The sequence below is a fragment of the Rosa chinensis genome, chromosome 3 (genome assembly GCF_002994745.2).
Source record: "Rosa chinensis cultivar Old Blush chromosome 3, RchiOBHm-V2, whole genome shotgun sequence".
Classification (NCBI taxonomy): Eukaryota; Viridiplantae; Streptophyta; class Magnoliopsida; order Rosales; family Rosaceae; genus Rosa; species Rosa chinensis.
The window spans coordinates 27,156,579-27,184,291 of NC_037090.1; the positions used below are offsets into that span (position 1 = coordinate 27,156,579).

At 38.8% G+C, this 27,713-nt stretch overlaps 2 protein-coding genes and 1 long non-coding RNA gene across 31 annotated transcripts; 2 read left to right on the plus strand and 1 right to left on the minus strand.

Moving 5' to 3' along the window:
• Positions 1 to 4,026: 4,026 nt before the first annotated feature.
• On the plus strand, positions 4,027 to 9,223 carry LOC112192902. 29 transcript variants are annotated; one of them, XR_005808421.1, is made up of 10 exons: positions 4,028 to 4,385; positions 4,944 to 5,255; positions 6,648 to 6,725; positions 6,883 to 6,936; positions 7,030 to 7,112; positions 7,716 to 7,829; positions 7,912 to 8,035; positions 8,171 to 8,231; positions 8,343 to 8,477; positions 8,891 to 9,223. It is a non-coding gene; the product is annotated as an uncharacterized LOC112192902 (long non-coding RNA). The 29 variants fall into 29 exon arrangements; XR_005808420.1 differs by having other exon boundaries at positions 7,912 to 8,030; XR_005808408.1 differs by having other exon boundaries at positions 4,027 to 4,389; positions 4,944 to 5,017; positions 5,106 to 5,255; positions 7,912 to 8,477.
• Positions 9,224 to 16,711: 7,488 nt separating this feature from the next.
• Positions 16,712 to 17,991, plus strand: LOC112191768. Its single transcript, XM_024331170.2, has 4 exons — positions 16,712 to 17,072; positions 17,181 to 17,236; positions 17,350 to 17,411; positions 17,535 to 17,991. The coding sequence occupies exons 1-4, from the start codon at positions 16,928 to 16,930 to the stop codon at positions 17,989 to 17,991; spliced, it is 720 nt and encodes a 239-aa protein (XP_024186938.1). The 5' UTR covers positions 16,712 to 16,927.
• A 228-nt stretch (positions 17,992 to 18,219) lies between these two features.
• Positions 18,220 to 19,829, minus strand: LOC112191480. The gene is made up of 3 exons (XM_024330829.2): positions 19,005 to 19,829; positions 18,737 to 18,931; positions 18,220 to 18,652 (listed from the first exon to the last, which is right to left on the minus strand). Exons 1-3 carry the CDS (start codon positions 19,626 to 19,628, stop codon positions 18,371 to 18,373), a joined length of 1,101 nt encoding a protein of 366 aa, XP_024186597.1. The 5' UTR covers positions 19,629 to 19,829; the 3' UTR covers positions 18,220 to 18,370.
• Positions 19,830 to 27,713: the final 7,884 nt, after the last annotated feature.

The window sequence follows — 27,713 nt, forward strand, 5'->3', positions numbered from 1 at the left end:
GTCGCCAAAATGTAAGGGGGCACTTTGATCGGAGTTGTACGGCAGTGGATATTCATGGGTAAGGACTCAAAACTTTGCCCCTTTGTCTGAGTTAGCGAAGACTAGGCCCAGCAAACTTCGAAGGATTAAAAATCCTAGGAAGCTTGCTGTTGTGTTCTTCCCGGCAGCTTCTTGTATATGCAGGCAGTGAATTGAACATTCCAAGAGAGGCTTGGCAAGATGCATGTGGCGTGGGAGCTAGAAAAGTATGAGTTTGAGAAGAAGAGGTTCCAACAGTGTTGTATACTGGTTGAGATTTGTGAGATAAGGGGGTTTGGACAGAAGATGAGTTTGAAAGGATGGAAAACTATGGATGGATGTGGGAGAGAGGAAGCATGGGAGAAGAAGAGTGCTAGAGAGCTTGCTAGCACACCCCGTTCTGCCCCTGCTTGGTTAGTAACATAGCTATTTATATGTAATTCCAGCAGCCAAAGGAATCTCGGTGGAAGGTCTTTACTGCTGGGTAAAGAGATGGCTTGGGTTAAATGCATGTACTGGATTTTGCAATGTTTTGGTTTGTCAAGTTGTGTCTAGGGCTATGAGATTTTGGGCAGATTTTCTGCCATAATTTAGGCAGGATTTGCTGCTAGGATTGCAATCCGAAGATTTCTGCTGTGTTGCTGGGATTATGTGCTGCTGGGATTATGAGATTATGTTATGCGGCTAGGATCAAGAATCCTATGTTTAGCATTTACTATTTTGTTTGTTTCTAAAGGATTTGGGCTTGGGTTTTTGGGCTCTCTCTCTTCTTCACTTACCCGTATTAAGAGTTAGGCCCGTTGGGCATGAATTTTGGTCCCAAGTCCAAAATTATCAACGAGCCTAAAACTAATAACGGGCCTCATGCAATTCCGTTACCTTCCGTACCACACCCATTCTTGTAAGCCCCAAGTGCGTGAATGTGGCTTGGGTCCACGTGCGTGGCGTGATGTTTGCAGGTGTAATTTGTCTCGAAATCTGAATTGGGCTTAAAGCATAAATTGGGCTTGTTAGCTGGATTTTCGGGTGTCAACATGGACATCTCCTACTTATTAAACCTCTAATTCACTTTTTTTAATACTTAAAAAGCTAAGTACACCTCCTTAATTTTATCAAAACACCCTTAAACAATTAAATCTATATTTTCAACAATTTGTTGTTTTTCTTTTCTTTTCTTAATCTCTATCAATTCAACTACTAAAAATTTTGTGGAGCTGCCTACATTTTTTGTGTACTTTCAGTAACGGAACCAGAAAGTGATTGTTAGAGGAGCCGAACAAGTAGAAAGTTATAAAGATTTTTTCTTTTAATCTGGATCTGTTTTTTTTTTTTTTTGAACTAATGAAATTTCATTGATATAAAACTCATGCCAAGAAGGCCATTACATACCCATCCGCTGACACATAACAATGGCCAGACAAGAATTCATGGAGAAGCCACAGTGGTACATAGGATAAACCAACTATATTCGAACTTATCGCTCACTTATTTAAAGTGAGCCTATAACTATGAATTAATCTCGCATAGTAATAAGCTAGCTAAAACAAAACTAATTGAAAAAAAGGGTATAAAAACCCACTGCTCATTCTGGACCCAAGAGATCCCGGCCCAGAACTTGATTTCAATGCCGCAGTAGCAGCCCATGGCCCAAGGAGCCCAAGAAACCGCCAACATGCTATCCCTGCCATCGGAGTCGCCAACGGCCGTTCAACCAGCCATCCAGCAGTCTGCTTTGCCGATATCAGCAGCTCCACCCCGCCAGCACGTAGTGGCGCGCCTCCATCCTTGATATTGATTTCTGGTCCAAACAGATCAAAACCCAAGGACCCAAGATCCATATCACCGCCATAACCAGTGGCATCGACTACACCACTATCTTCTTCAATAAAATCAGGTCGTATAATGACGACTGCTCCGTCGTACTAGAGTCGTGAACCTCCAGCAGCCACGAGGAATCGCAGCCACATGAGCGTCACACCGAACCCAGCCATTTGAAGAGGCAACTCGAACAAGGAAATCGGGTCACCATCATGGATGAAGCGTTCCACCCTTTCACCGCCGCCATGGCTTTTGCTAGCCCAAATCACCAGGGCCTCAGAACCACCACCACTATAACCAGCAAAAATAGGGATCAGATCTGGCAAAAGAAGATTAATGGAAGGGCAGATCAGACGCCCAGAGATTGGAAACCGGCCGGAGCCGCTATGCCCCTCGCCAGCAGGAGGAGACGGGGTTAGAGTCAGCGCGAGGGGAGGCGCTGGTAGCGAGAATAGGGTTTTCTCCATCACGTCTTTCCTACCACTTGTCCATTTGCATGAGTTTTCAAATAAATTAGTAATAGCTACACTAAAATATTCAATAAATTTACTTGTTTAAGAAAAAATCAAATCAGATTATTTTGAATTTAATTTTGTATTAAATGATAAGGCCATAGATAGAAATTAAATTTTTTTATTTTATTTTAGGTAAATTATAAACTTATATAAGTAATATAAGGAAATTTAAAAAAAAGTTTGAATGTTGTATTAATGCGATTGTCCACAAGAAAATTGAATGTTTAATATATGAGGGAGGTAAGAAGAGTAGTTTTTTTTTTCTCTCTTTATCCTTATTTGTCTTTTCATATGAGTTGACAAAGATTATTGATAATTAAAAAAAATATGGAGTCCAAATATCAATTATCAATAGTCTTTGTCAACTCATAGGAAAAGACAAATATGGGCTCCAGCAAGTTTGTTTTAAGCCCACTTGTACCATCCCTAATAAGTAATAACCACGCCAATACCATATTTTCCTTGCTTTAATTTTTTTTTATTTTTTTGAAATAAGACGTCAAGCTTTTCATATATTCGAATATAAGTGATTACACAACATGACCTACCCCCGAAAGGGCCACGTCAATATCAAGCCATGCATGCTACCCTAAAGCAACCAAATGAAATCACTATGGTAATAGGACCAAGAACCAAAACCTAGACAATGTTAGGGCAAGAAAATAAATAAAAACCCCAACTTATTCGACAGAACCCAGGACCTCCCTACGCAGAGGGGGCTTCCCCAAGTTCAAGTAGAAAATAGACAAACACTATTAAAAGAGTCCCAAGCCTTAAGGACAGGCCTAAGAACCAACAGAGCCCAAAGACTAGGTCCAATAGTTTGAGGAAAAAACCCCAAACCCGAGCCCAGAAACCCTAACCCTGCCTTGCCATGTTCGACGTCTTCAGCCTTCCTCAAATTGTCGCCGTTACTGCCTGCATACCAGAAGTAAACAACCAGACCACCGCCACCGGTAATCTCCCATGGACGTCCAATCTCGCCTGGAGCTGCTGCTCCACCGCAACATGAATCCGATATCAGACCCGAGTCAAATCCTGCCCAAGTATCAGCAGAGACTCTACGACCACCCCTATCAACCTACTAGCCAAAATCCTATGTTGCCCAAGATCGACCCAACCCACTAGGCTTGCCGCCATCTAGTCATCCTTTACCGAGAGAGTCCCATTGTTCAAATCTCGGTATGGTATAGGGATTTCGTTCACAGCTCCTCCATGGAGAGAGATGTAGAGAAGACTGAGTAGACAACAGCCTACCCATACTAGAGAATGGCGAGCAAAGCCGCTATCACCCTCTTGAGAGGCCAAGAAAGGCCGGCCGGAGGCCAATCCAAAACCATCGTGCATAGATGCCGCCTAGAAACCTAAGAAGAGCCTACCATAGAAAGAACCCACATGAGTTGTTTTTTTATAAACCCCCCAGTTTATTTTATTCTTTTATTGACGAGCATACACTACTAGAATAATGTCATTAGACATCGCCACTATTAAATCGGTCAGGATTGCACCTGATGTTAAAAACCGTGCTAACATCAGTTTGTGAAAAAATCGATTTCTATTATTATTATAGACATCAGTCACCAACTGAAACGATGAGAAAAGTTTCGTTGGAAAATTTTTAAAAAACGCGGAGGGACTAACTTTAAAAAATTTGAGAACGCGGGGACCAATTATTTCATTTCCCCGCTTGGTATTTTTACCCTCTTTGTCTGAAACTATCGAACCCTAATAACTCTCACTTTGTCTGAAAAATCTCGAACCTTGTCAACCTCGTTCTCTCTCGAACCTGACCTGCCCCGATTCCCCGACCTCGTTCTCCAACCTGGCCTGAGCTCGTTGTCCGATCCGAGCTTCTCGAGCTCCTTCTCCGACCCGAGCCGCTCGAGCTCCTTCTCCGACTCGAGCTACCTCGAGCATGTTCTCCGATCTGACCTCGTGCTCCTTCTCCGACCTTACCTCGAGCTCATTCTCCGACATGAGCTCGTCAATCTCCGACCTGAGCCGGCTCGAGCTCGTTCTCCGACCGCCACCAACGTAGGTCTTCTCTCTTCTCTTCACCACCAATACTGATTTTTTGTCCGGTTTTGATTTAAAGCTTCATCTTTTTTGTTTAATTCTTGTGTATTTGAGTTGGGTTTGTTTTTGAAAGGCTTAAAGCTCTGATCTTTTGAGCTGGTTCATGTTGATTCTATTTGATTTTTGAAACTGGATGTGCTTGGTTTGGGAATCGATGAATTTGGGTTTTCTGTTGGAACTATGGTACTTAGAATAGATTCGTTGGAAATTAGCTTTTTTGTCAGCTTAATCTGGATTAAGATAAGTTTGAATGCTGATAAACATATAGAAATGAATGGATTTAGATTAATCTCAGTTAATCAGTTTAGTCTAGGGCTTTGCTTTTGCTAGACCCAGAATTGTCATTGATTGTTCAGTTTTGGCTGTTTTCTTTGTACTTGTTTCATTATCCAAGCTAGTGTCCTTAATTGTGTTATATATTCTGCTAGCTGACTTGAGATGTCGTAAATGTGTTATAAGGTTTGATTGACTTTGTTTTTGTCCTTAATTTGTTTTCCATACTTCATTTGTTAATAGGTCAATATCAGAAGCGTTGATGAAGCAATAGTGATTGGTGCTGCTCTATCTTTATCTTCCTCAGCTTTTGTACTGTAGGTGTTTGAAATTTTAAATAAGAAAAGGCATATACTAATTTTTCATTCAAGAAGTATTGTTGAATAGCTGCTATTATTTCTACAGATACAGTGATAGAGTAACATTGTGAATTTATTGAAGGAAAGCTTTATTGTGAATTTATTGAAGGCAAGCTTTGTGAATTTATCCACAGCGACCTAGGCTTTTCGTAAATTTATTGGGCAGCCGGTTTCAATGTTCTGCTCAAGTCGAACTGTAAGTTTATGTTTTGTTCACCAATTTTTTTCTTTGGTTTATTACACATGTAGCATTGTCAAAGTCTTGTTTCACCTAGAAATTAATCTGCTGCAGATCCCTAAGAAATAAGGGAAAAGAAAACTTGCATCTGTGCAGTCAGAAATTTTCCCCCTCAAATGTACAAATAGGTAGTATAATATAATTGTTAGGGACAATCTTTGCAAATGCTGTTAATCTTGTTAATCTTGATTTTTAATTTAGAAGAATGGAAAATTTAGTTTATTTATCTCCCTTGAAACAATGAAAATAGAAATGTTTTGAAAAAACTCATTAATCGTCCATCCGGCCAGTTTAGAACTTTAAAATTTGGTCTTTAAACGTACTTTCCAAAATAAAAAATAATGACTGGTGTTAAAAATTTTCTACATTTCTAGGTGGTGTCGTTTGTGTGTACTGGTCTTATAAATACTGTTTCTAAAGCTTGCCCAGAAGAAATGGTCATCATATCTTTGCGACCTCTTATAGACGGAAATTTAGTTTCTGGAACCATATTTTGAATGTTATGGTAACTCCTTCACATTTAATAATTTAGCCTTCTATTTTCATTGATCTGGGCCTATATTATCTGGCCTTTTATACTGTGGCCTGTTAAGCTATAAATCAAGCAGTGAAAGGGTGTGATATGGGTGTAGAAACTTAAGGTCAGACCTCATCAATTAAATGCAGAAAGAAAGAAAAAAATAGAAGGTGAATGCTATGTTCTGTAATATTCATACACCATTGGCATGTGGAATGTTTCTTAGCATGTCTTCATTCATCATATACAATTTTCATAAGTTTGGATTGACCTGCTAGAACCATTTGAGTAATGTTATGGTATACATGCTTTGCTAAATTGAAGCTAGAGTTTGTTGTATACCCTACTTTTAGCAAAATAAGAATGTCGCAGAGCGTTATTTTTCTTCAAATTCTTTTTTCAAATTCTGTAACAGCAATTACTTTAAAATGTTCAAGAAATTCAGTTTATTTTACAATTCCATATTTCTATCTTATTGTACTAGTTATACGGACTTCGGCGTTAGACCTGTAGTTATAATATTGAGATTCCACCAATTTCATACGTCCCATATTTAGTTTTGATTTTTATGAGAGCATATTTAAGAAAGCATTTAAATGATTTGAGTAGCAGCATGTTTATGGCTAAGATAATTGACTTGGCCATCAGTTAGATCATCAAAATGCATACAACTATTGTGTAAAAAAAAAAAAAAAAAACTAAAAATTTCTGACGGAATTTTATATTTGCATGCAGCAGAAAGTTTCTTTCTGTCCGTTTTACCTTGTCTTGTTTACTCTGGCATTTGTTATATTACACGGGACATGAGGTGGATGCATCCTTTTGTGTTGTAGGATGCAGGAGTCCATGCCTTATCCAATGTTAGTCATGTAGATACTGAACGCATAAGCAAAAGAAAGCCTGGTGAAGTGGTATGTTATATAAAAGTTAATCTTTTTGAGATGTTTTGCATATATGAAAGGAACCAAATATATCATATTTCTCTTCTTCCTCTTGGGAAAAAAAAGAAAGATATGGTATATCAACAGTGCTTGTTGCTAAATTGGTTTTATTTCTCTTGACATGTAGTTACCACCTCATGAACCTACAGTGGTCCAAAAAGCTGTAAACCATTTCTTACAGGTATTGTATTTTGGATTAGAGAATTGAAAACTGTGGATTTGAAAACCAGAGTCAATTCTGATGCGTTATTTATTATTTTTTTGGTCTTATCAGAAGAATGAAGGTGATGTAATGGTGGTGGATGTACGAAAAGTTCCAGCTGATTTTCATGCTAGATTTAAAGCCCAAGAACGCACGTAGGTACTCATGAATCTATAATAGGTCAGAATAATTTAAATCCAGATAGGACATTGATTTTTGTTAACAGTAATCCTGCAAACTTATCTATGCCATTTCACTATAATTTCCGAGTTAGTCTGGTACATCTGCACATAGGTTGCATCAAATGTTCTCATTGGCGAAGGCGTAAAAACAAAACATTTATCAACCCTTACACCTTGTAAGCCTTGAATTTTTGAGGCACTTTAACTATCTTGAATTATTGTCTCGCAAAAATATAGTATAATTAATTATTAATTGCAATTTAACTATCAGAAGCATATAGAACAGAATAATACCATCCAACATGAGATTGAAAGAAATTCACAATGTTACGAAAAGCCTTTTTGAAGGAAAGCTAGGAGAAGAGTTGACATCTCTAATGATAGAGTAACATTGTGAATTTCTTTGCAGTAGTTGCTGTAGAGTGCAGAGGCAGAATTGATGTTTTTTTATTTTATTTTGGTCAAAATTGATTAACTACACTATATATTTAGTGTCTATGCCTTCAAATTCCTTAAAAGTTGCATGAAGACATTATTTGTCCAAGAAGTTTTAATGTCTCTATCGCTTTTCTGCAGAACATAGCGGAGGACAGTATATGGCCAATGCTTTAGAAGGAGGGTTTAAAAGCTCTAGGTGGGCTGGGGCTTCTTTCTCTTGGAGGAAAATTAGTTCTTAGGCGAATTTTTGAGGTGTGTGCTAAGAATAATAGGGTTTAAGTTCATTAATATTTGTTTAATTTTGTTGGCCCAAAAATTTAGATTGTAAAATCAGTTTGTGGCAGAAGCAAGGAGCTCAGAGGCATTTGTTGCCCTTTGCTTGCTGACGGTGGCGGGGACTTCACTTCTCACCCAGAAGTTGGGGTTCAGTGATACGGTTTATACGCAGATACTGTAAGGTGTTATGTGGTGCAGTATTTTTTTGTTACAACATTATTTGATGTTTCAATTTCAGGCACATTGTTCAGAAACAAGTTTTTGAAATTGATTGTTGCATGTTTTCGAGTTCTCTGTTTTCATTATTTCATTGACAGAATTGTTTATTTGTAAACGAGGAGGGGAGTTTGGCTTTGTAGTTTTTTCTCTGGCAAACATGTGGGTCCTACTCATAACTCATTTTTTTTACACCAAATGCAAAAGTCTGTTGTGACCAAGTATTTGTGGTTTTTTATTTGTCGTATTAATATGCAAATTTGTCGAAAACAGGCTTGGTGTGCTACCACTTGAGCTTAACAAGTTGCTCATAATTGTTGTTGTCCTGTCATGGCATTAACCCCATTGCTTAACGAAGCTGGAAGAAGAGCTGCTGCATTTATTGATGACAATTTTGAAGCAGAGGATGTAAGTTTTTTTATATTTGATATACATTAGGAGAGTTGTATACTAAATGGCTGCATGCAACATAAGTAGCCCATATTATTGAGGGAAATTCTACGGTACATTCCTTCATGCCATACGTACACTTGATGCATACCAATTGAATAACATGTATAGACTCTTCTGTACGACTCAGAGGCCGTAAATGTAAACATTTGAACTTCTATCAGAACCTGAACCGTTGACACCCTTGCATGCTTTCATAACTCAATCTTTCTTCATATTAGTCCACTTTTTGCTTACTTCTTTTTGTTGTTTTTATGAAAGAAAAAAATAATACAACCTCCAAGCTCTGTTGATATAGTTATTGAGTTATTATATTCCCATATCTTCAGCTCAATTTAGTGCTTGAATCAATTCTGAAAAAATCGTTACAGGAAGCTCCTGATGTGGTGAATTTCAATTCAAGTGACACTCTATATGCATGGAATGCATGGCGTCAAGTGCATTGGTATGAGGTGCGCGTTGAAGTGGCCGACTACTTACAGACTTTGCTGTAGATTCTGACTAGTTTCTTGATTTTGAGTAAGGCTAGCTAGCTTTTGTTTAAACCTTTTTGTAGTAGATGAAGTGAATGTAGCAATTATGAACAAAATGCAATAGTAATTGGTAGGCTAGCCTTGTAGTAGGTGAATTGGGGTTTTATTTTGCCCATTTTGTAAATTGTTAAGGATGATGATTTTAGATAAAATACCCCAATATTTAAATCACTCCTGTCAATTGTCGAAATTGCAATTTATAGCAGCAGCTACATATTTTGTGGACATCATTCTCTATAGAATCTGATGTCTAGATATAAAGTTGAAATCAGTTTTAACCATAAAAACTGATGTCCAGTAATATAGATACATCAGTTCCAAAATGGAAATCGATGTTACTAAAATATACAGACATCGATTTTTTGTATGTTACTGAGTACAAGACATCAGTTCCAAAATGGAAATCGATGTTACTAAAATATACAGACATCGATTTTTTGTCGAAAACGATATGTTACTGAGTACCAGACATCAGTTCCAAAATGGAAATCGATGATACTAAAATATACAGACATCGATTTTTTGTCGAAAACGATATGTTACTGAGTACCAGACATCAGTTCCAAAATGGGAACCGGTGTCTGTAACAGTATCAGTCATCGGTTTTTAAATCAATAACGATGTTAAAACGCAAACTTGTGTTGTGTAATCTATATTTCTTTAAGCATTAAATACAATAAAATGTAGGTTTAACAATAGTAAAACATGTAAGTTTGTTATCATTTAAACCTATTTACATCGATTTATAATTAGGAACCGATGTCTACACGAGTACTAGACATCGGCTAAAAACCGATGTCTGCATTTTCCGGATCTTTCTCATCACCCACAAAGACATCGGTCAGGTTTTTGTTTCTCATCGGTTTTTGGCCGATGTCTGGGGCCATAATTCTAGTAGTGATATGTTTTTTTTTTTTTAGTGTTTCTATTTGAACCTTCAAATCTGCTCAGTTGCCCTCACTCTATTAGGAATTATTAAATGACATATATAATCTTTTATAAAATGACTATTAAGGACAATAATTATACTAAAAAAATATTATATTTAATTTCTCTAGACTTTCCAATTCAATAATATTATATTGCATTCTTTATTATTTTCCTTATCTATTTTCATTTTCTAATTTCACTATATACTCATTAAAGCATTTATATATATTTGATAAGAATTGAAACTATATATAATCAAGATCATGTGACATAAAAATTCCTATCATCATATATGTTGAACGCATATTGGTGAGGGATAACAAAAGAAATCATATTATGACCTAAACCCCAGTCTATTCATTATATTTACAAAAAATAAAAAAAGAGCTAGCAGTAAAAAAAAATTCTAAAAAACTATTAAATAATTAATCATGAGGTACAGAAAATAGAGAAAATAATTAAACATTAACAAAAATTACTCTTCATTTTTTTTTGCACATCCACGAGAGAGAAAAAAAGTTTTTTTTAAAAAAAAAATTCTTTTTTATTAGAAATTAATTTTTAAAGCCCAACACCTTGTGTTTGAGTTTCTTTTTTATTAGATAAGAGATTTATGTAATCTGGTTAAAAAATGAATATGTAATTAATAGTTTGTTTGCAAATTATATGAGTGAGATTATTTCAGGAACTTGAGTGAGGTTTAGGGAGTAAATTTAGTATTTGAAAATTTGATAGGAAGTGTAAAAAGCAAGGAGGTCAAGTGAGTAAATTTGAAGGTTCCAATAGAAAAACTTTTTTTTTTTTAGAACTACAAAGTAGTGGGCCCTATCACCACATTTAGAATTTGGTATTATCAACAGTCTAAACACATGCGTATCAAAAAAAAAAACAGTCTAAACACATAAATCAGAGTTCACAAATTCAAACGCCATCACACAATGACACACACCCATACTTAACAGTGAAATAGTTACAAAGCCTCAAAAGCTTCTTCAGTCCATCTCTAGGCCTCAAGCGTGGCCACATCCTCGCCAAAGAAAAATGCACGAGCCTCACAACCAAAAGGTGGCACGAACCTGCCTTTTATCCTAGCCCGCATGACACAAGTCGGACGAGGTCTGAAACAAAAACACTGTTCCACAAACCTTCTGAACACCCCTAGTTCTCCAGGTCCCAAGACAGTAATAAAGTTCGGACTAATAATGTACTCGCAGTTCAGTTCAGTTGAAATTTCCTCTAAGCCGCGGTCAATATGTGGCCACACCACTTCAGCATATTGCTCCTCAGTGATCCTAAATTTTGAACAGAGCCCACCATATCTATACCCCGTCGGGATGAAGTCAAAATGCAGACGGCCATTCAGTACTTCTATTGTCTTAGAAGGCTCAACATCAATTGACAAAAGTTTAAGGAAATCCCAAATCTTGTCAGTGATATCTGGATCCCCAGCGTTTGTTGTTTTGGAGACTATCATGTAACACTCGACCGCAGCAATCAGTTTGCAAGAAAAGCCATGCTTCTTTAAGCACGCTTCCACACACTTCCAATCTTTTTCCAACCGAGTTGCTTATTCTCCATCAAAGAACATACAGAAAGAGGTGAGTTCAGGCATGACCATGGTCATCATCGCTGACCCAGAATTTCCTATATCCATGTGCTGTACATGTGGGTCCTCAATACTATTCACACCTTCTGATAAATAATTATAATTCTTGGCGGCAGTCCCAGGACACGCATTATGAAGAATGCAGTTTTCCACCAACTGCTTGATCATTACTACTGAGGTTTCCCCCACAGCAGCAACAGTGTTATCGTTAAGAAATACATTACACTCCACCACTTCAGCAAGTATCTGTAGGGAGTGGCGAAGACATTCCCATCGTTCACGGTATTCCTCCTCCTTGATCCCAGATAATGAGCAGAGTCCACCTTCTTGATTCCCAATTTTGATAAGGCAAGTTTGCACGCAATCCAATAATTCTATTGCCATAGATGCTGGAACATGAGTTGTTGACAAAAGTTCAAGGAGCTGCCAAGCCTTGTCAATGATATCTGGCTCCTTGGTACCTCTGGTTGCTGACATTACCATCGAATTCTTATCCAGAATATATGAAATACCATAGTTACTTAGGGAAGACTCGAGCATTGGCAAAGATTCTTGCAACTTAGATACTCGTCTTTCATGGAGTAACGCATAGAGCGAGCAGACTTCAAGCATTCCATCTTTGTCCGACAAAGGGCCAGACCTCAAGCATTCCGTGTGCTTGGCATGTGGATCATCAAGATCATCCTTCGATTGATACATTACAATTTCCGTATCAAATCTCCTAATAGAGGTCGAAGGACACAGATTCTTGGTTATACAGTCTTCCACAACAGCCTTCAGCTGAGAAATTCTTTCAACTGAGCTACCCACAGCAGTAAAAGTGTTTTCGTCAAGAAAGATATGACAATGTGTCGCTTTTGAAAGTGCCTTTAGCGAGCAGAAGAGACATTCCCATCGTTTAAGATAGTCATCCTTCTTGATCCCAAATTTTGAGCAAATCCCATCCTTCTGAAATCCTATGTTGATGGTTTCCTGTTGCCTAACTTCTTGGAATATTTCTAACGCCATATATGGCGGAACAAGACTTGTGGACAACAGTTTAAGGAGATGCCTAGCCTTTCCAATCATACATGGATCCTTAAGCGATGGGGTTGTTGAGACTTGCATGCAACACTTGGCCAGATTCAGATCGCATGAAAGGGAGTAGGCATTTAAGGTTAATTCAACCTCAGGCCATGCGGCTTTCAACTTTGTTGCTCGTTTTTCGGGGAAGTACACAAAGAAAGTGTTGAGTTCAAGAACGCCATATTTGTTCGAAGCAGGACCAGGCATCAACTTGAGTGGTTGTTGAGAGAATGTGATGGTTCGCGCAGCCTTATCCAGTGTGGCTCTATAGCAAGGTTCATAGTTCGAATTCATTTGCAGAAAAAATTCCTCCAATTTAGAATCTGGGATTTCATCGGGGATGGGAAAAACACTCTCACAGTGGTCGTCGGCGTTTGGTCCCTCACAATCTGAATAATCTGTGTACACATCGTCTATCTCTGGCTCCGTCCGAGGAAGAATTTCATCAAGGATGGGATAAACACTCTCACAGTGGTCGTCGGCGTTCGGTCCCTCACAATCTGATTTATCTATGTGCATATCGTCTATGCCGTAGAAAATCTCTGGCTCCGCCGGAGGAGGACTACAGGCTAAACCGTGATACCCAGAGGACTCCATCGTCTCCGTTGTTTTTCTTTTCATCGTCTCCGTTGTTGTTGTTCGAATGGTTTCGATTCGAAACCCTAAGGAGATTATAAAGGGGTTTTGTCCATTTACCCCATTTTTAGGGATTTTTCTCCCACTTACCCCATAAGTTTTTTTAATTCCCTTTTACCCAAATACACTCTAAGGGAGTCTTCCCTAATACCCCATTAAGATTTTTTTTTTGTTTTTAATTTTTTTTAATACAATTTTACCCCTCACCCCTTTGTTACTTAGAGAGAGAGAGAGAGAGAGAAAATGGAAGAGAGAGAAACTATAGGAGACTTCGCTAATCTAGCCAACTTTCGCCGGAATCCAGTCATCGGCTGCCGCCCACCGGAATTTGCTGAAAATCTCACCGAAAAGTTTTTTTGCCCCCAATAGACATCTATTGCCCCCTAATAGAGGGGCAATAGACGTCTATTGCCCCCTAATAGACGTCTATTGACCCCCATTAGACGACTATCAGCCATGTATTGCCCCCAATAGACGACTATCAGTCATGTATTGCCCCCCAATAGACGTTTATTGCCCCCTAATAGACGTTCGATTACCGAAATGAGAACTAATCTCCCTAAATTTAGACAAATAAATTTTGATTAAAGAAAAAAAGAGAGAAGATTACGTCAATTTAAAACGTCTATTGCCCCCCAATAGACGTTTCGGTTACCGAAATGAGAACTAATCTTCCTAAAATTAGACAAATAAAACTTTGATTAAAGAAAAAAAGAAGGGATTGCATCAATTTAAAAACGTCTATTGCCCTCCAATAGACATCTATTGCCCCCCAATAGACATCTATTATAGGAAAATCTCATCTTAATGCAGTAGCCATGAACACTCTCTCCTCCAAGGTAACTTCCCAACTCACCAATGGCTGATAAAAGATACAGAACAGTGATTACACTAGCTTCAAAACCACCAATGCACATTTCCTTAAACAAGTCCACAATCACATGAGGCTGCGAAACATGAAGGTAATCACCCATCAAAGTATTCCATGAAATCAAATCATTTCTCTGAGGAAATTCATCGAACAAGTGGTGGGCATCCTCAATTTTCCCACAAACACAGTAACAATGCAGAAGGGTATTCTTTACAGTGATAAATCCGCCATGACCAGACCTCATAACAATCCCATGAATCCCCTGGCCTTCCTCCTTGACCTCGGCGGAACTCCGGTCGTCGCAATCGTTGCAGACCCGAACTCGGCACCGGAGTTGACTTCAAGCCGCAACACCGGAGCTGCACGACTCTGAGTTGGATGAAGTCGCCACTGGCTGCACGATCCGTGGCGCCGCCTCATGACGATCGCCGGCTTCTGGGCTGCAAACGAATTACCATCGACTGCCGGCGCCGACGACGTGCAGGCCATGGCGGTTGGAGGCGTGGTCCTGGACAAGCTGGCATGGAGAGAGAGAAAGAAGAGAGAGAATTCACATCGGAGGAGAGAGAGAGGGAGGGAGGAGAGAGAGTGCGTGTTGCAGATCGGGGAGAGAGAAGAGTGGCATACAATGTAAATTATTAATTAGTCTTAGGGCAAAATCGACATTTTATTTTAAATTGGGTTAGTGAGAATTAAAATCTGTTGCTGGGGTAAGTGGGATAACTTTTGCTCATTTTGGGGCTTTGGGTCAAAGACCCGATTATAAGATAAAATATATTCTTTTGGGAAGATTTGACGAGCATATGTATGATAACTAAAATACTAACTATAGTATTTTATAATAATAATAATAATAATAATAATAATAATAATAATAATAATAATAATAATAATAATAATAATAATAATAATAATAATAATAATAATTAATAATGATGATGATGATGATAATAGGTTTAGTTACGGCGTTATTAGACTCTCAACAATATTTGTATGTTCACTTTTAAAGTGAAAGAGTACGTAGGAGTATTGCCCTCAATTTTTTTTCTTTGAAACAATAGTCTTGTTTATTTACCAGAGAACAGTGACGGAGTCAGAATTTGATCTCAAGTGGACACTTTGAAGTTTAAAAAAAAAAAAATCAGACCTTAATCTATATACCAAAACTTCAATAAAATTAAAAGATTTAGAATAAAGTTCCGATAAGATCAAGGGAACACCTCCACCTCTAGAGATCATCCTCGAATGCATGCCGATATTTGGACATAGGGAATGATTAGGGTGGAGTTACTAACAATGAAAGACGAGGAGAATCTCTTGTTATTTGGACCTAGGACCTAGGAGAATCTCTTGTTATTAAAAGAAATTCTAGTGTCAACCATGGAAGATGAACATGCATGACTGGCTTCAGATCTCCTCTTGTGACATCGTGCAATGCAATTAATTATAGTGAGAAAGAATTTACGTTTCAAAATAAAATAGGAAAAACGAATCCTAATGTCTAAATTTTATTCCTTCCCGGCCTTGTTATTTAACTTCTTGTATGAGAAGGATTGGTTTCCTATGGACAATTAGGTTATAATTAGTGCTTATATAAAGGGGTACTAAACAGAGCGATTATATCTCTTGGGCTACGGTGTGTTCTTGAAAATCTGTGAGAGTGGGTGTAAGAGTTAGTGAGATTGAGTCATGGTAATTTAACTCAATTATATCATATTGTTGGTAGTATTCTCATATTGAAACACAAGTAACCACCTAGTGGTTCTTACCTAGTTGGGTGTGCTCCCCAACCTAGGTTCGAATCCCGAAGCTGTCAAAGTGGCCAGGCACTGTGCTGCAATTTGACAAAGGCCAGACACTGTGCTGCAATGCACAGTTAGAGCATTTCACATGCTCCGAAGGGGTTTATCTTGGGCCTAGGAAGCTTTTGGGTTCCTCTTTACAAAGTCAAAAAAAAAAAAAAAAAAATATTGAAACACAAGTACGTATTGCTTGAAAGAGTCAGAGCATTTCACATGCTCCGAAGGGGTTTATCTTGGGCCTAAGAAGCTTTTGGGTTCCTCTTGACAAAGTCAAAAAAAAAAAAAAAAAAATTGAAACACAAGTACGTATTGCTTGAAAGAGTCAAAGAGGTAAGCAAAGATATTGCCAATCTCATTAAATTTTGTTATGCTTTGTAATTTGTAATTTGTCATTTGTCTCATTGTGAATTATGTTATTAAGATATTTTGTTAACCTTAACGAGGTGGATGAGAAATTCTTGAAATAAACATCCATATTGTTACAAATATCTTTAATTAGTATCAAATCATCAAAAGGACCATTATGAAAATTTAGATTCTGGGTTGGTATATTGAACCAGGCCGGCTCACAACCCGACTTTAATGGGTTGGGGCTACCTTCATCGCAGTCAAAGAAAAATTGATCTCAGGAAAAAAAAGCTCCCAACGGTCGAAAACTAATTTAAACCTTCGAATTTACTGCCCTCTGTTTTCTGACGTTACGAATCCGCACAGCTCCTTCACAAGCACACTGTTCTAAATCTCTTCATAATCCCTCTCTCTCTCTCTCTCTCTCTCTCTCTCTCAAGTGTTAACTTTTCACTATTCCATTCAAAACCTTCGTGGAATGTCTTAGAATCCGGATAAAGCTTACTCATTTTATCTAAATCTTCATTCTCTTTACACTTTAATTCAGAGCTTACTTTTCAGATTAGATTTGTCACACTTTCCTGTTTATGAATTTGTAGGTACCCTCAAGAAGAAAGATGAAACCAGAAATCATTGATTGGAGCAACATAGAATCGATATTCGTCGAAGATGAAACTTACGAGAACTTCAAAGCGCCCAAATGGGTCGACCTTTCTGCCCAAGATGAGCTCATTGATGATGAAGCCTGGTTCTGCAATCCTGGTAAGGACCCATTTGGTTGCTTAGGAACCAAAGGGAAAGAAAGTTCAAAATTTAATCTCTTCTCTAATTAGGAAAAATATGTTTATCTTTTACTTTTGTGGGTTGCAGATTGCAAGCATCCAAAGTCCGCTGAAGATTTCCACAAATCAGCACGTAGTCTAAAGGTAGTATTCATATGATTTTCTTTTTGATACTACAAAAACAAAATATTTAATTTCTTTTCCAGTAATAATCAACTTCGGCAAATTTGCTGATTGATCTGGTCTTTTTCTTTCAGGGAAAGCTTCTGAGGTCTTTATCAGTTTCTGAAATCTTACCTTCTAGGGGAAAGAGTCAAAGGTATGTTAGAAATCTCCATGAGTTGGTTTCATAGAAAGTTCAGGAAACGAATGAAATTAATGCTCAGATTTTTGTAAATATAAAAGAATATATGAGTGTTTAATTCTATTGTCTCTTTATCAGGGATGTGAAGCTAAAAGGGGTAGAAACCAAACCACCTTCAGCTGCAAAGCTACGTAATATGAAGACCAATAGTTCAAATTATGTGTGCAGTGTCAATGACGAAAGTGAGAACAAGAATCCTAATATGGCTGCCCCACTTCCAATTGCGCCTTGCAAGTCCAAATCAAGAAAGGCATCAATGACTCCATGTAGTGAGAAGAAGAAACAAGGGGATGAGTCGTCTCAAGATTCATCAAAAGATTCAAAACACTACGGTGTGAAACCGAAGCTGAAGAGTACATTCTCAGCCAGTAATTCGCTCAAGGGACGGGAAATTTTGAATCAAATCACCGAATTCTTTACCGACATGAAGAATTTGACCAATAGGTGTTCAAGAAAAAAGACATTAGAGAATAATTGCTTGAAGGAGAAAGTATGGGAGAGAATGCCTCTAATTGTTAGAGAAGGTGACTATTAAAGTACCAATCAGGTGTTTCTAACATTGTCATTGATTTAATCACATTTGCACCAAGAAAGAAAAATCCTTTTGTATTTAAATTATGCTATTGAGTCTTACCAAAATCTTGGTCAAGTTTACATGGTTAATGTAATTCTACATTCAGTATTCATAAATTTGCAGATGTTAAATATGTCAGGTCATGACTACTTGAATAAACTTGTATGATCCCTCATACATTCTACAGATTTAGATAGTAGCAAGGACAAATTCAAGAACAGAACACTGCAAATCTAGAACATATATATGTTACCTAGAATCATTAATAATACAAAACCAAGATAGGTCCAGTCTAGCCATGAGAAAGTACTATTTATATATGAAGCAATTATATATGCCCCTAATGAGCACTAACTATTACTTTATTCTTGTTGTCTTGAGCCAGAAAGACAATCATGATAGGGTTTATAACCCTACTTGTCCTAAACCCTTCCATCAAGCTTGATTTTTGAGTGGGTGCACATATGATGGACATTATTTTCAAACTAGGAGAATTCTCCAGCACATACTTTGCAAACTCAATTCCATTAGACCCATCAGTAATCTCTATTGTTACCTCCTTAATCCGATTGATGAAGTCGAGTTCTTGCAGTTGCCAATGACCAGTATCGAATGATGATTCCTGGAAAAGTTTGACAAACAAGAAACCCAACTCAATTAAAAAGTCACAAATTAAGGAAGGACAACAAATAAAACCATCACTTACAACAGGTCCACCGGAAAAAAAGACTTTATCGCGAGGCGATCTTATATCCAAAGTAGTGAAATTAGGCACTGCTCTGAGAAGAGAGACTATTGATGGAATCATCTTGTCATCCAAATCTGAGCTAATACTAACACCCAAATTCCGAACATTATAGAATGATTCCAGGAAATGCATGAAGACTTCCTCCATCAGCTTCTGCAAAAGATAAAAATGTAAAGAAAACAAAATTCATGAACTTGAAATTTTTCAAAAGTGCAACAGTGTTTACCTGAGCAGTGTGTTGTTTTATAACAAGAACTTTAACGCTTCGGATACTGCCGAAGAACTTATCGAGTTTGCTGTGTAAGTCAAGAATTCGCCCAGTTCCTTTAGTCAACATAGTACAGACACAAATATCGACTTGTTCCAAGCAATTCAACTCTCCAAGAGAATGATAGTTCATTATGTTTCCAAACCATGTCTGGTACTTGAGATTTGGAGCAAAAACATTCAAAGAATTGGTGTGTGCTGGAAAACCCCAATCTACATATATTTTTTCAAGTTTCTCACCAGAAATGGTAAGATGGAAGATACGAGGAAGAATCACGAACAATTCCAGAGACGAGCTCTTAATGGTGACATTCTTGGGGCCTTGCACTCCCCAAAGCGACAATTCCTTGAGGGATTTGCAGTAAAGCGATACCCATTTGCAAAACCCATCATCATCTTCTACAGTAACATTTACCAGTTTCAAGCAGACCAGATTGGAGCTAGAACAAGGGGATTTCAAAATCACATGTGCCACGTCCAAAGTTAAAGACCTCAAAGACCCACAAACAAAAACGCATGAAGGAAATTCAATCTGAATCCCTTTAGGACTAACCACGTTCGGCCCAAAAGGTCTTTGTAGCATCACATTGACTCTAACCGAAACGTCAAGCGATTCCACGTTGCACCTCAAGACTGCAGTTTGAACCCAACCGAGGATTTGAGAAATCTCCACACTAGAGACTCTGGATTCCGCTCAGTTCAGTTTCCCTTAGATCGAATCGAGAAACTCAATTGACACAGAAGCTCTGTATTTTGTTTAAGGGTGCATGCGTATCGGAACTTGTCCAAGTAGCATGATGATGATGTTTTTTTTTTTCATGCTTCATCATGATGATGTTAAGGGTGCAAGGATTGAGAAATTCTTAGATAGGACGTAGGAACAACCACCACATGGTGGTAGGGGTGCCTAATTAAAATTAAAAAGAATTTTGTATATCCTGAAATAATTCCTTTTTTAATAATTCAATAAATCTAAAACACCCACCTACAAAATTCTGATTGGGCAGTCATATTGACACGTGGTACGGCTGCTCTACCTAAGAATCTTTCATAAAGAGTGATCGAGCAACACGCAAGGATTGAAATGAACGACCGTCCTTCTTGCCATTATACCCTAACCCGACCTATATATAGCAGTTAACTAGGTGTGTGAGTTGTGTTAGATAATAAAATTGGCCCACGACGAAAATTCTGATATGAGACTAAAACTACAAATTACTTTTTCCATGAATTGAAAGCAAATAATACGAAATTCAAGTGATTTTTCTTATTTAATTATGTGGGTACATGCAAGAGGACTGTGTTTTTATCTTTATCATTTTGTGTTAAAAGAAAAAGATACCCGTGTATTTATAAGTTCCTTTCTTATTCTTAAAAACATATAAAAATTAGTTCTTAAGTTGGACTCATGATCTTTCTGATATCGAATTTGATAGATTATTAGGCCATCTCTAATGTTGTGATCTGAAGTAGATCATGGTCTAAAATTTTAGACCTTCAAAATGTACTATTCATCCAAATAGTAAGATCTATAAATTTTATAACTCCAATCGTTTTATTTAACCTTCATTTTCATGTGGATTATTATTCTCCACACCAAATGCATGTGGGCTAGCCTTCAACTTTTCATAGTCCATTTCAATTTACACCATGGTGTATTTGTATACCAACTTATAGAGTTTAAACTCTCAAAACTGATTTTTAGACTCACCGTCTTATTGGAGACTTTGAACCTACAAGTGGAGATGGCCTTAGCTCACTGCACCACTCAAGTGGCATGGCAATGGTACCGAAAGCCTACTACTTGAAAGGAGGCATGAAAGAAGTAAGGAACAAGTTCTGAATCTGTTATTCATGTTGTGTGGAATTACCCTTTAGCTCAGAAAATATGGATGACATGTTGACTTGATTAGAATGGAGAAACTCATGATCAAAGAGGTAATACTTTGGAAATTCGTTATTATTTTTCGAGAATTTTTCAGAATTAATTATGTGGTTACTGGTAAGAGTGCGTGGTTCGAGAATGGAGTAGAATTAATTTCGGACGAATAATTATTTAGGAAGCATCATTTGGGGGGAAGGGGGGGGGCGCGAAGGTTGACTTTTTATATGTTGAGTTTTTCTGAAAACTTCATTTGCGAAAGTCATAGAGCGCGTCGATACGAGTTCATGGACATATGGAACGTAGGAATCGGAGTTCGTATGAAGAAGTTATGGCCATCGGAAAAAGTTTCCATTTTGGTTAAATAGAAAAATTTCTGGAAAAATTCAGAAAAAAAACTAATTTATGTCTTTGGAAACTTTTTCTCTCTCTTCTCTCCGGAGCCGCAGTTGAGGACTGATTTTTGTTCACCGATTTCTTCCTCCTTCGGCCACCGTTCGACTTGCCACTTGTTCCATTCCCTTCGCCTCACTTCTCTCTTTGTGGGTATAAAGATAGGAGTTTTTATATTTGAACCTCCAAATTTACTCACTTGACCTCTATGCTTTTTACACCTCTTATCAAATCTTCATATACTAAATTTACTCACTAAACCTCACTAAACTTCCTCAAATAACCTCACTTATATAATTTGCAAACAAATTATTATCTTTAAAATAAAAATTTTAGTTATTTCAATGATTTAATCACTCTATAAATCTTAACTAAATATACATTTCTTAATCAAACTTGAGTTTCAAAAATTAATGTCTAATCAATAAGAAAATGCCATGAACTATTTTTAAAAAAAAAAATTTCTATTTTAGCTGTGCAAAAAAAAAAAAAGAGGAAATCATTAATTTTTATTCTAAAAAAAAAATCATTCTTTTTTTAATGTTTATTTTTTTTGTATATTTTTTGTACCACATGATTAATTATTTAAATATTTTTAGTTTTTTTTTTAAACTTTTTTTTTCTATTTTAGCTGTGCGAAAAAAAATATGAAGAAATCATTTGTTTTTATTCTCAAAAAAAAAAAAATCATTCGTTTTTTTTATGTTTATTTTTTTTCTATATTTTTTGTTACCACATGATTAATTATTTAAATATTTTTAGTGTCTTTTTTTTTTTTTGCAAATATAATGGATTGACTTAAATTTAGGTCATAAATCATAGGAGGATTTATTTTGTTTTCTCTCACCAATATGTGTTCAACATATATATCATTGTGCGAAAAAGTATGAAAACCCTCGAGAGCGAAAGCTCTCGCTGCTCTAGCGCCGCCAAAGACAAACGGCATCTATGGGAGTCTCCCCACCAGCGGCCAAGCACAGCTGCGACTTTTGCCGCCGGGCCAACTGCTTTCAAGCCGAGTTTACTCCAATTCGGGGTTTGTTTGTGGCTATGGTTGATGGTCACAATTGGGTTGGGTGGCTTCTGGCCACGGCCTAGACGTGGCCGTCTCCGGCATTGATCTCTGGGCGGCAGTTGGCTCATGCTTTGGTGGCTGTACTGGGTTGCGACGATACCGAATTCGTTGCTTGCAGTGGCAACGAATAGGGAGATCGGTGGTTATGGTTAGGTGTTCAGATCCATTTAGGCATGCATGGCTGGTACCGCTGGGATTGATAGAGGCTTTCCAAGGAGGCAGCGGTCTCTGATTTGGTGGCTGGGATGGAGGCAGACGACGTCTGACGGTGGAGGGCGGCTGAGTTTGGGTGCCCTACTGTGGGTGTCCAAATCAATCTGGGTTTCCCAACTTTTGGGCTGCTATTGGGCCTATGTCACTCCTTTGGCCCATTTTCACCATTTCGTGGGTCAGACCTCTCCATAGGTCTGGATTTGGGACCCAGGAGACCTTCTACAGGGTTTTTTTTCTAGCCCTAGAGATAAGGGCAAAGGAAAGCTTTAGACTTTCCTGGTTCCTTTGCCTACTACTGGAAATTGGGTTCATCATTACTTTCTTCTCAGTCTACTTAGTTGTACACCAATTGAGGTCTCTAGGCGACTAGGTTTTCTTTTCAAATGGGGTTAGTAGTGAGAATTGGATTTCTTGTATTCTAGGATCAATAAGTGAGCATATGTGTTAATAGTGAAGGTACTTGTCTTTTGCTTGGCGGCTTGTGCCATCTAGATTTTAAGTATGAGACAGCATCTGATGTATGTGCCTTCTAGCCTTTAGTTAATAAAGCTATCCTTTTATCGAAGAAAAAAAACATATATATCATTGTTGTAAATATTATTATCTATGTGGATGTCCACGTAAATTCTCATTAGTTATGTACTTTGATGTAAACCCTGCCTCTATATAAAGGAGGCTAATGAGACTGAATGAGAACACTTCTACTTCCCCCTTACTATTCTCTCTTCATCTTCTTCCTACTTTATAACACGTTATTAGCACGCTTGCTCTATTTTTTAGACTCCATGATTATCTTAAAGTTTTTGGTGCAGCCTTGTTGCTTTTGACCTTAACTTTGATCTATGAGTTTAATATCTTCATTCACTGTGCGATGTGGAAGTTAATATTCATTTTGCGATGTGGAAGTTAATCTCCCAATTTTGTTCTTGACATGATACATACCACTTGCATCGTTTCTTTATTGAATCTGTTTTCAGATCGATGCGTATTTTTCAAATTTACCAATATTAATTGGGCTTGATCGGTTTGTTAAATATTCATGGTGGTCTTGGTTTGGGACTTGTGACGGAAGGGGTGGTCTCCATTTATTTACTTTGACTATTCTGTTGCTTCTTAATCTATTTTGTTGCTTCTTTATCCTATCGGTTTGTTAAAGATTCTGTTGCTTCTTAATCTTATATTATGATTAAACATTATCTTCTATTCTGGGTTGTTTAATTACACCCATTACTGATTGCTCATTATCGGCTATACATATCTTTTGCATATACAGGTGAAGAAAAATTGAGATATGGATAGTAGCAAATATATGTTTATTGCAAGCATAAATTGATATAATTACTACGTGTAATTCTTTTGAAATTCAGGTATATTTTTATTGATCTATTATTTGGATTTCAATTCATTTGTTTGAGAAGTTGATATAATAAACTCACATCTATCTAGTTGTGGACCAAATCGATCGAGACTAGAAGTTTCTTGATCCAATTATATGAGGGCCTGGAGTTCCTCAAGGGTTATATACTCAAAATTGCGACATGAATTTTCTTAGAGTTGATACAATTAATGAGGGCCAGAAATTCCTCAGAGTTAAACAATGATCGAACCCACATGTTGTGATTCCTAGTCATATGGGGGCCTGAAGTTCCTCAAGGGTCGTGAAATGTAAATTGGAAAATTGTGACATGAAGCTCTTCAGAACTTATGCAATTACGAGGGCCAGAAGATCCTCAGAGCTATATAATCAAGTATATGAACTCAAATGTTTCTTAATCCCCAATTATAAGAGGGCCTGAAGTTCCTCCAATTATCTTTTAATGTTGGGGTTCCTTCCTCCTTATGACTATTTTTGAATTTGGAATTCAAACCACCTTTAGAACCTGCAGTTCAAAGTTGGACAATCAATCGAAGCCATAAGCTTCTGCCTAGCATTTAGATCAGAGGACTTGGTTCTCCTATTGTCTTTTGTGAGATGAGATACAAGATTATCATATATTGTGAAGTTAACCAGACCAGAAGTTCTGTGTATTTCCTTCATTTATGGAACCAGAAGTTCCCAGTTCATTTTATCGCATAATTTTATTTATTTGCTCGTATTATATTAATTTTCTTATTTTCATTAAAGTAAGTTTTTTTATACAGACCATTAGTCTGATATCTCGAACCTCCAAATTTTGAGTGTACATTTTTTGAACCAGAAGTTCAAAATGCATTTGATGTTAATCTACTTCAAACAACAATACAATAATTGAATGTCATGTTTTAACTGTATAACACGGACCAGAAGCTTCGTGTATATCCTATGAGATCCACCGTTCAATTCTTACAAATTTGATTAATTTGTGTCATCTTCAAACTTATGTTTTGAGTGACTTTCAGGCAATGCAATTTTATCCATGGTGTTTAGAAAACATTATTAAGACTTATGCTTATGAGGCTAATATAACAACATCTCAGATCTTACATATTCGATTGATGGCTCAAGAAGAGCACATATTATTGTCTCTTTGCATCCTGTGCCTCCAATATTACTAGAGATGTACAACCTCTCCCTCTCATGGATCTCATTGATAAGAAAGCCGATTGACATGTGTTAATGTCTAAAAGTCTAGCGGTAGCTGGACCTTAGTTAACGCTGATCCGGCAGGCGGATCGATACCTTTGTTGTGAGTGGTTCCCGTTACCTGTCAAATAAAATACAATGGGCGTCAGAGGGAGACCGCGCCGGGCGGTCTTCAACTCTCCGATGCCTAAGTTAGTCAATGTATTTATGTTGACAAAGTAATAGTAGGTAAGTATTGAATGCGTCCTTAATGAGGAGAGAGGAGAGAACCTTTTATAGGTGAGGAAGAGGATGATCTTCTCTTTGTTTTCGATGTGGGACTGATGGTGCTTCAGTTCCCAGTTTCAGTAGCTTCTGATGCCATCTTGACACGGCGCGTGGCGGCGCGTCGGCGGTGCTTTGGGGTTGATCCGGGGCTAAGGCGGTAACCCGGCTAACTGTCTTTACGCCAGTCACTCATATGGTGGGCGTTGGTACCCCTGGTGGTACCATGAGCGTGGCTCATTATAGCTAATTATGCTTGCAAATGGACATGCATGTACAAGTCCCCCAAATCCCCAGTCAAGGAGGGCAATCTTGGTTGGGGAGTTGATCGGCGGTTTGAAGCGTTTCTCCCGCTAGACTTTGCAGAAGCATAATTAGCGTCAGTGCGTTGTCAACCATGGATTTACTGAGCAAACGCTTTGTGCCCTTTCGGGTGGGCCCCTGCTAGGCCCCCCAGGGAGTCCCCCACTCCCCGGCTAAGATGGACCTCCGGATGGTCGTTGTTATTGTTTGTTGAGGGGGAGCTGCACGGAGCAGCGCTGCACGGAGCAGAGGGTGTTGGGTTGCGAGCCCAATCTTAGCACCCAGGTGACGGGGGTCAACGTACCTGATCAGGGCTGTCGTAGACTGTTGACTAGTCCCCGTGTCCCGTAGGGACATTCTGACCGTAACTCCGCGTGGCGGCGTTGTCAGAGAGGCGTGGCCTCGGGATCCGCCGCTGGCGGAAGTCCCCCCGCTAGATGTAGCAGGAAGCAGCGTCAAGTAGACGTGCTTGGTATTTTATTGAGCGGTGTTGCGCTGAATAAAGTACGCAGCTTGTCAGATGAGAAATGGGGTCAGCCAGCGGTGCGCTGTGTAGCGGAGGACGCCCCGTTTACCAAATGAGGAGAGAAGCTCCGCCGGCGGGGTTTCGCTCAGCGGAGACTCCGTCACTTGGAAGATGACAAGTGAGGATCCTCTGGCGGGGTTTCGCTCAGCGGAGACTCCGTCACTTGGGAGATGCAAGTGAGGATCCGCTGGCGGGGTTTCGCTCAGCGGAGACTCCGTCACTTGGAAGATGACAAGTGAGGATCCGCTGGCGGGGTTTCGCTCAGTGGAGACTCCGTCACTTGGGAGATGTAAGTGAGGATCCGCTGGCGGGGTTTCGCTCAGCGGAGGCTCCGTCACTAGGGAGATGACAAGTGAGGATCCGCCGGCGGGGTTTCGCTCAGCGGAGACTCCGTCACTTGGGAGATGCAAGTGAGGATCCTCTGGCGGGGTTTCGCTCAGCGGAGACTCCGTCACTTGGGAGATGACAAGTGAGGATGGATCCGCTGGGCGGGGTTTTCGCTCAGCGGAGACTTGCCATGGTTGGGGGGTTTACTTGTCAGGTGGTGACTTCCCTTGGAAGCCAAAGAATGATGACGGTGGACACGTGGCTAACTCTGAGAGGGTTAGCGTCTGGAGGCTTGCCTCCTAAGCCTAGCCGTCTTCTCGTCATTAATGCGAGTAATGATGGATTTCGTAACCGAGGCGACGCCTCGGTTAATCCAGGGAGTTAATGAAGACGTGGGACACGTGTACGGTTGGTACGTGATGTAGTTTTGTAGCGGACGGCTCAGGATTATTTGATGTTGACATAAAAAGGGGGGAACTGAGCGAGTTTCGACATTTCTGGAAAATCTTCAAATCTGAGTTGCCTGCTTCGAGCCTTGTTCGCCTGCGAATTGCGAAGGAGATCCCCGGGTTTGCGTGGAGTAGTCGGACTGGAGAGGACGAAATCTGTTAGTGAAGACGAACTGCACTCCAAAGTCTTCGACGTGAGGTTGGTATTTCGGATCCTCTTCTTGTTTCATTGAATCTGCAATGGTGGTTTCTGGGTTTTGGTATTTCTGTTGATGGTATGATATTGCCTCTGTGCTGTTTTCGGAGGGTGTAGGGAGAGATTTGAGGGAGGTTATGGTGTTTGACAGAAAGTTGGGGTTTTGGGTTTTGCTAGACGGTCTAATCTGGGTTGAGCGTGCGGTTGTTTTTGTTTTGGTATTTTTGTGGGTAGTTGTTCTTGGCATCTTTGGCTATATCTGATGTGAGAGTAGGTTAGATCTGTATTTGTGCTAACTGATGTGGGTTTTAGGGTTTGGGATGGCCAACGTCATAGATATTTCGAGCAGTGAGGATTCCGGGTCTGACGTGTCGTTCAGCGTGGCGGATATGACCTTTATTGACTCGTTGCGTCCGTCTGCCCATGCAGGAACCTCACTGCCAGAACCGCTTGAAGTTGAGCCACTTCGGACCATCC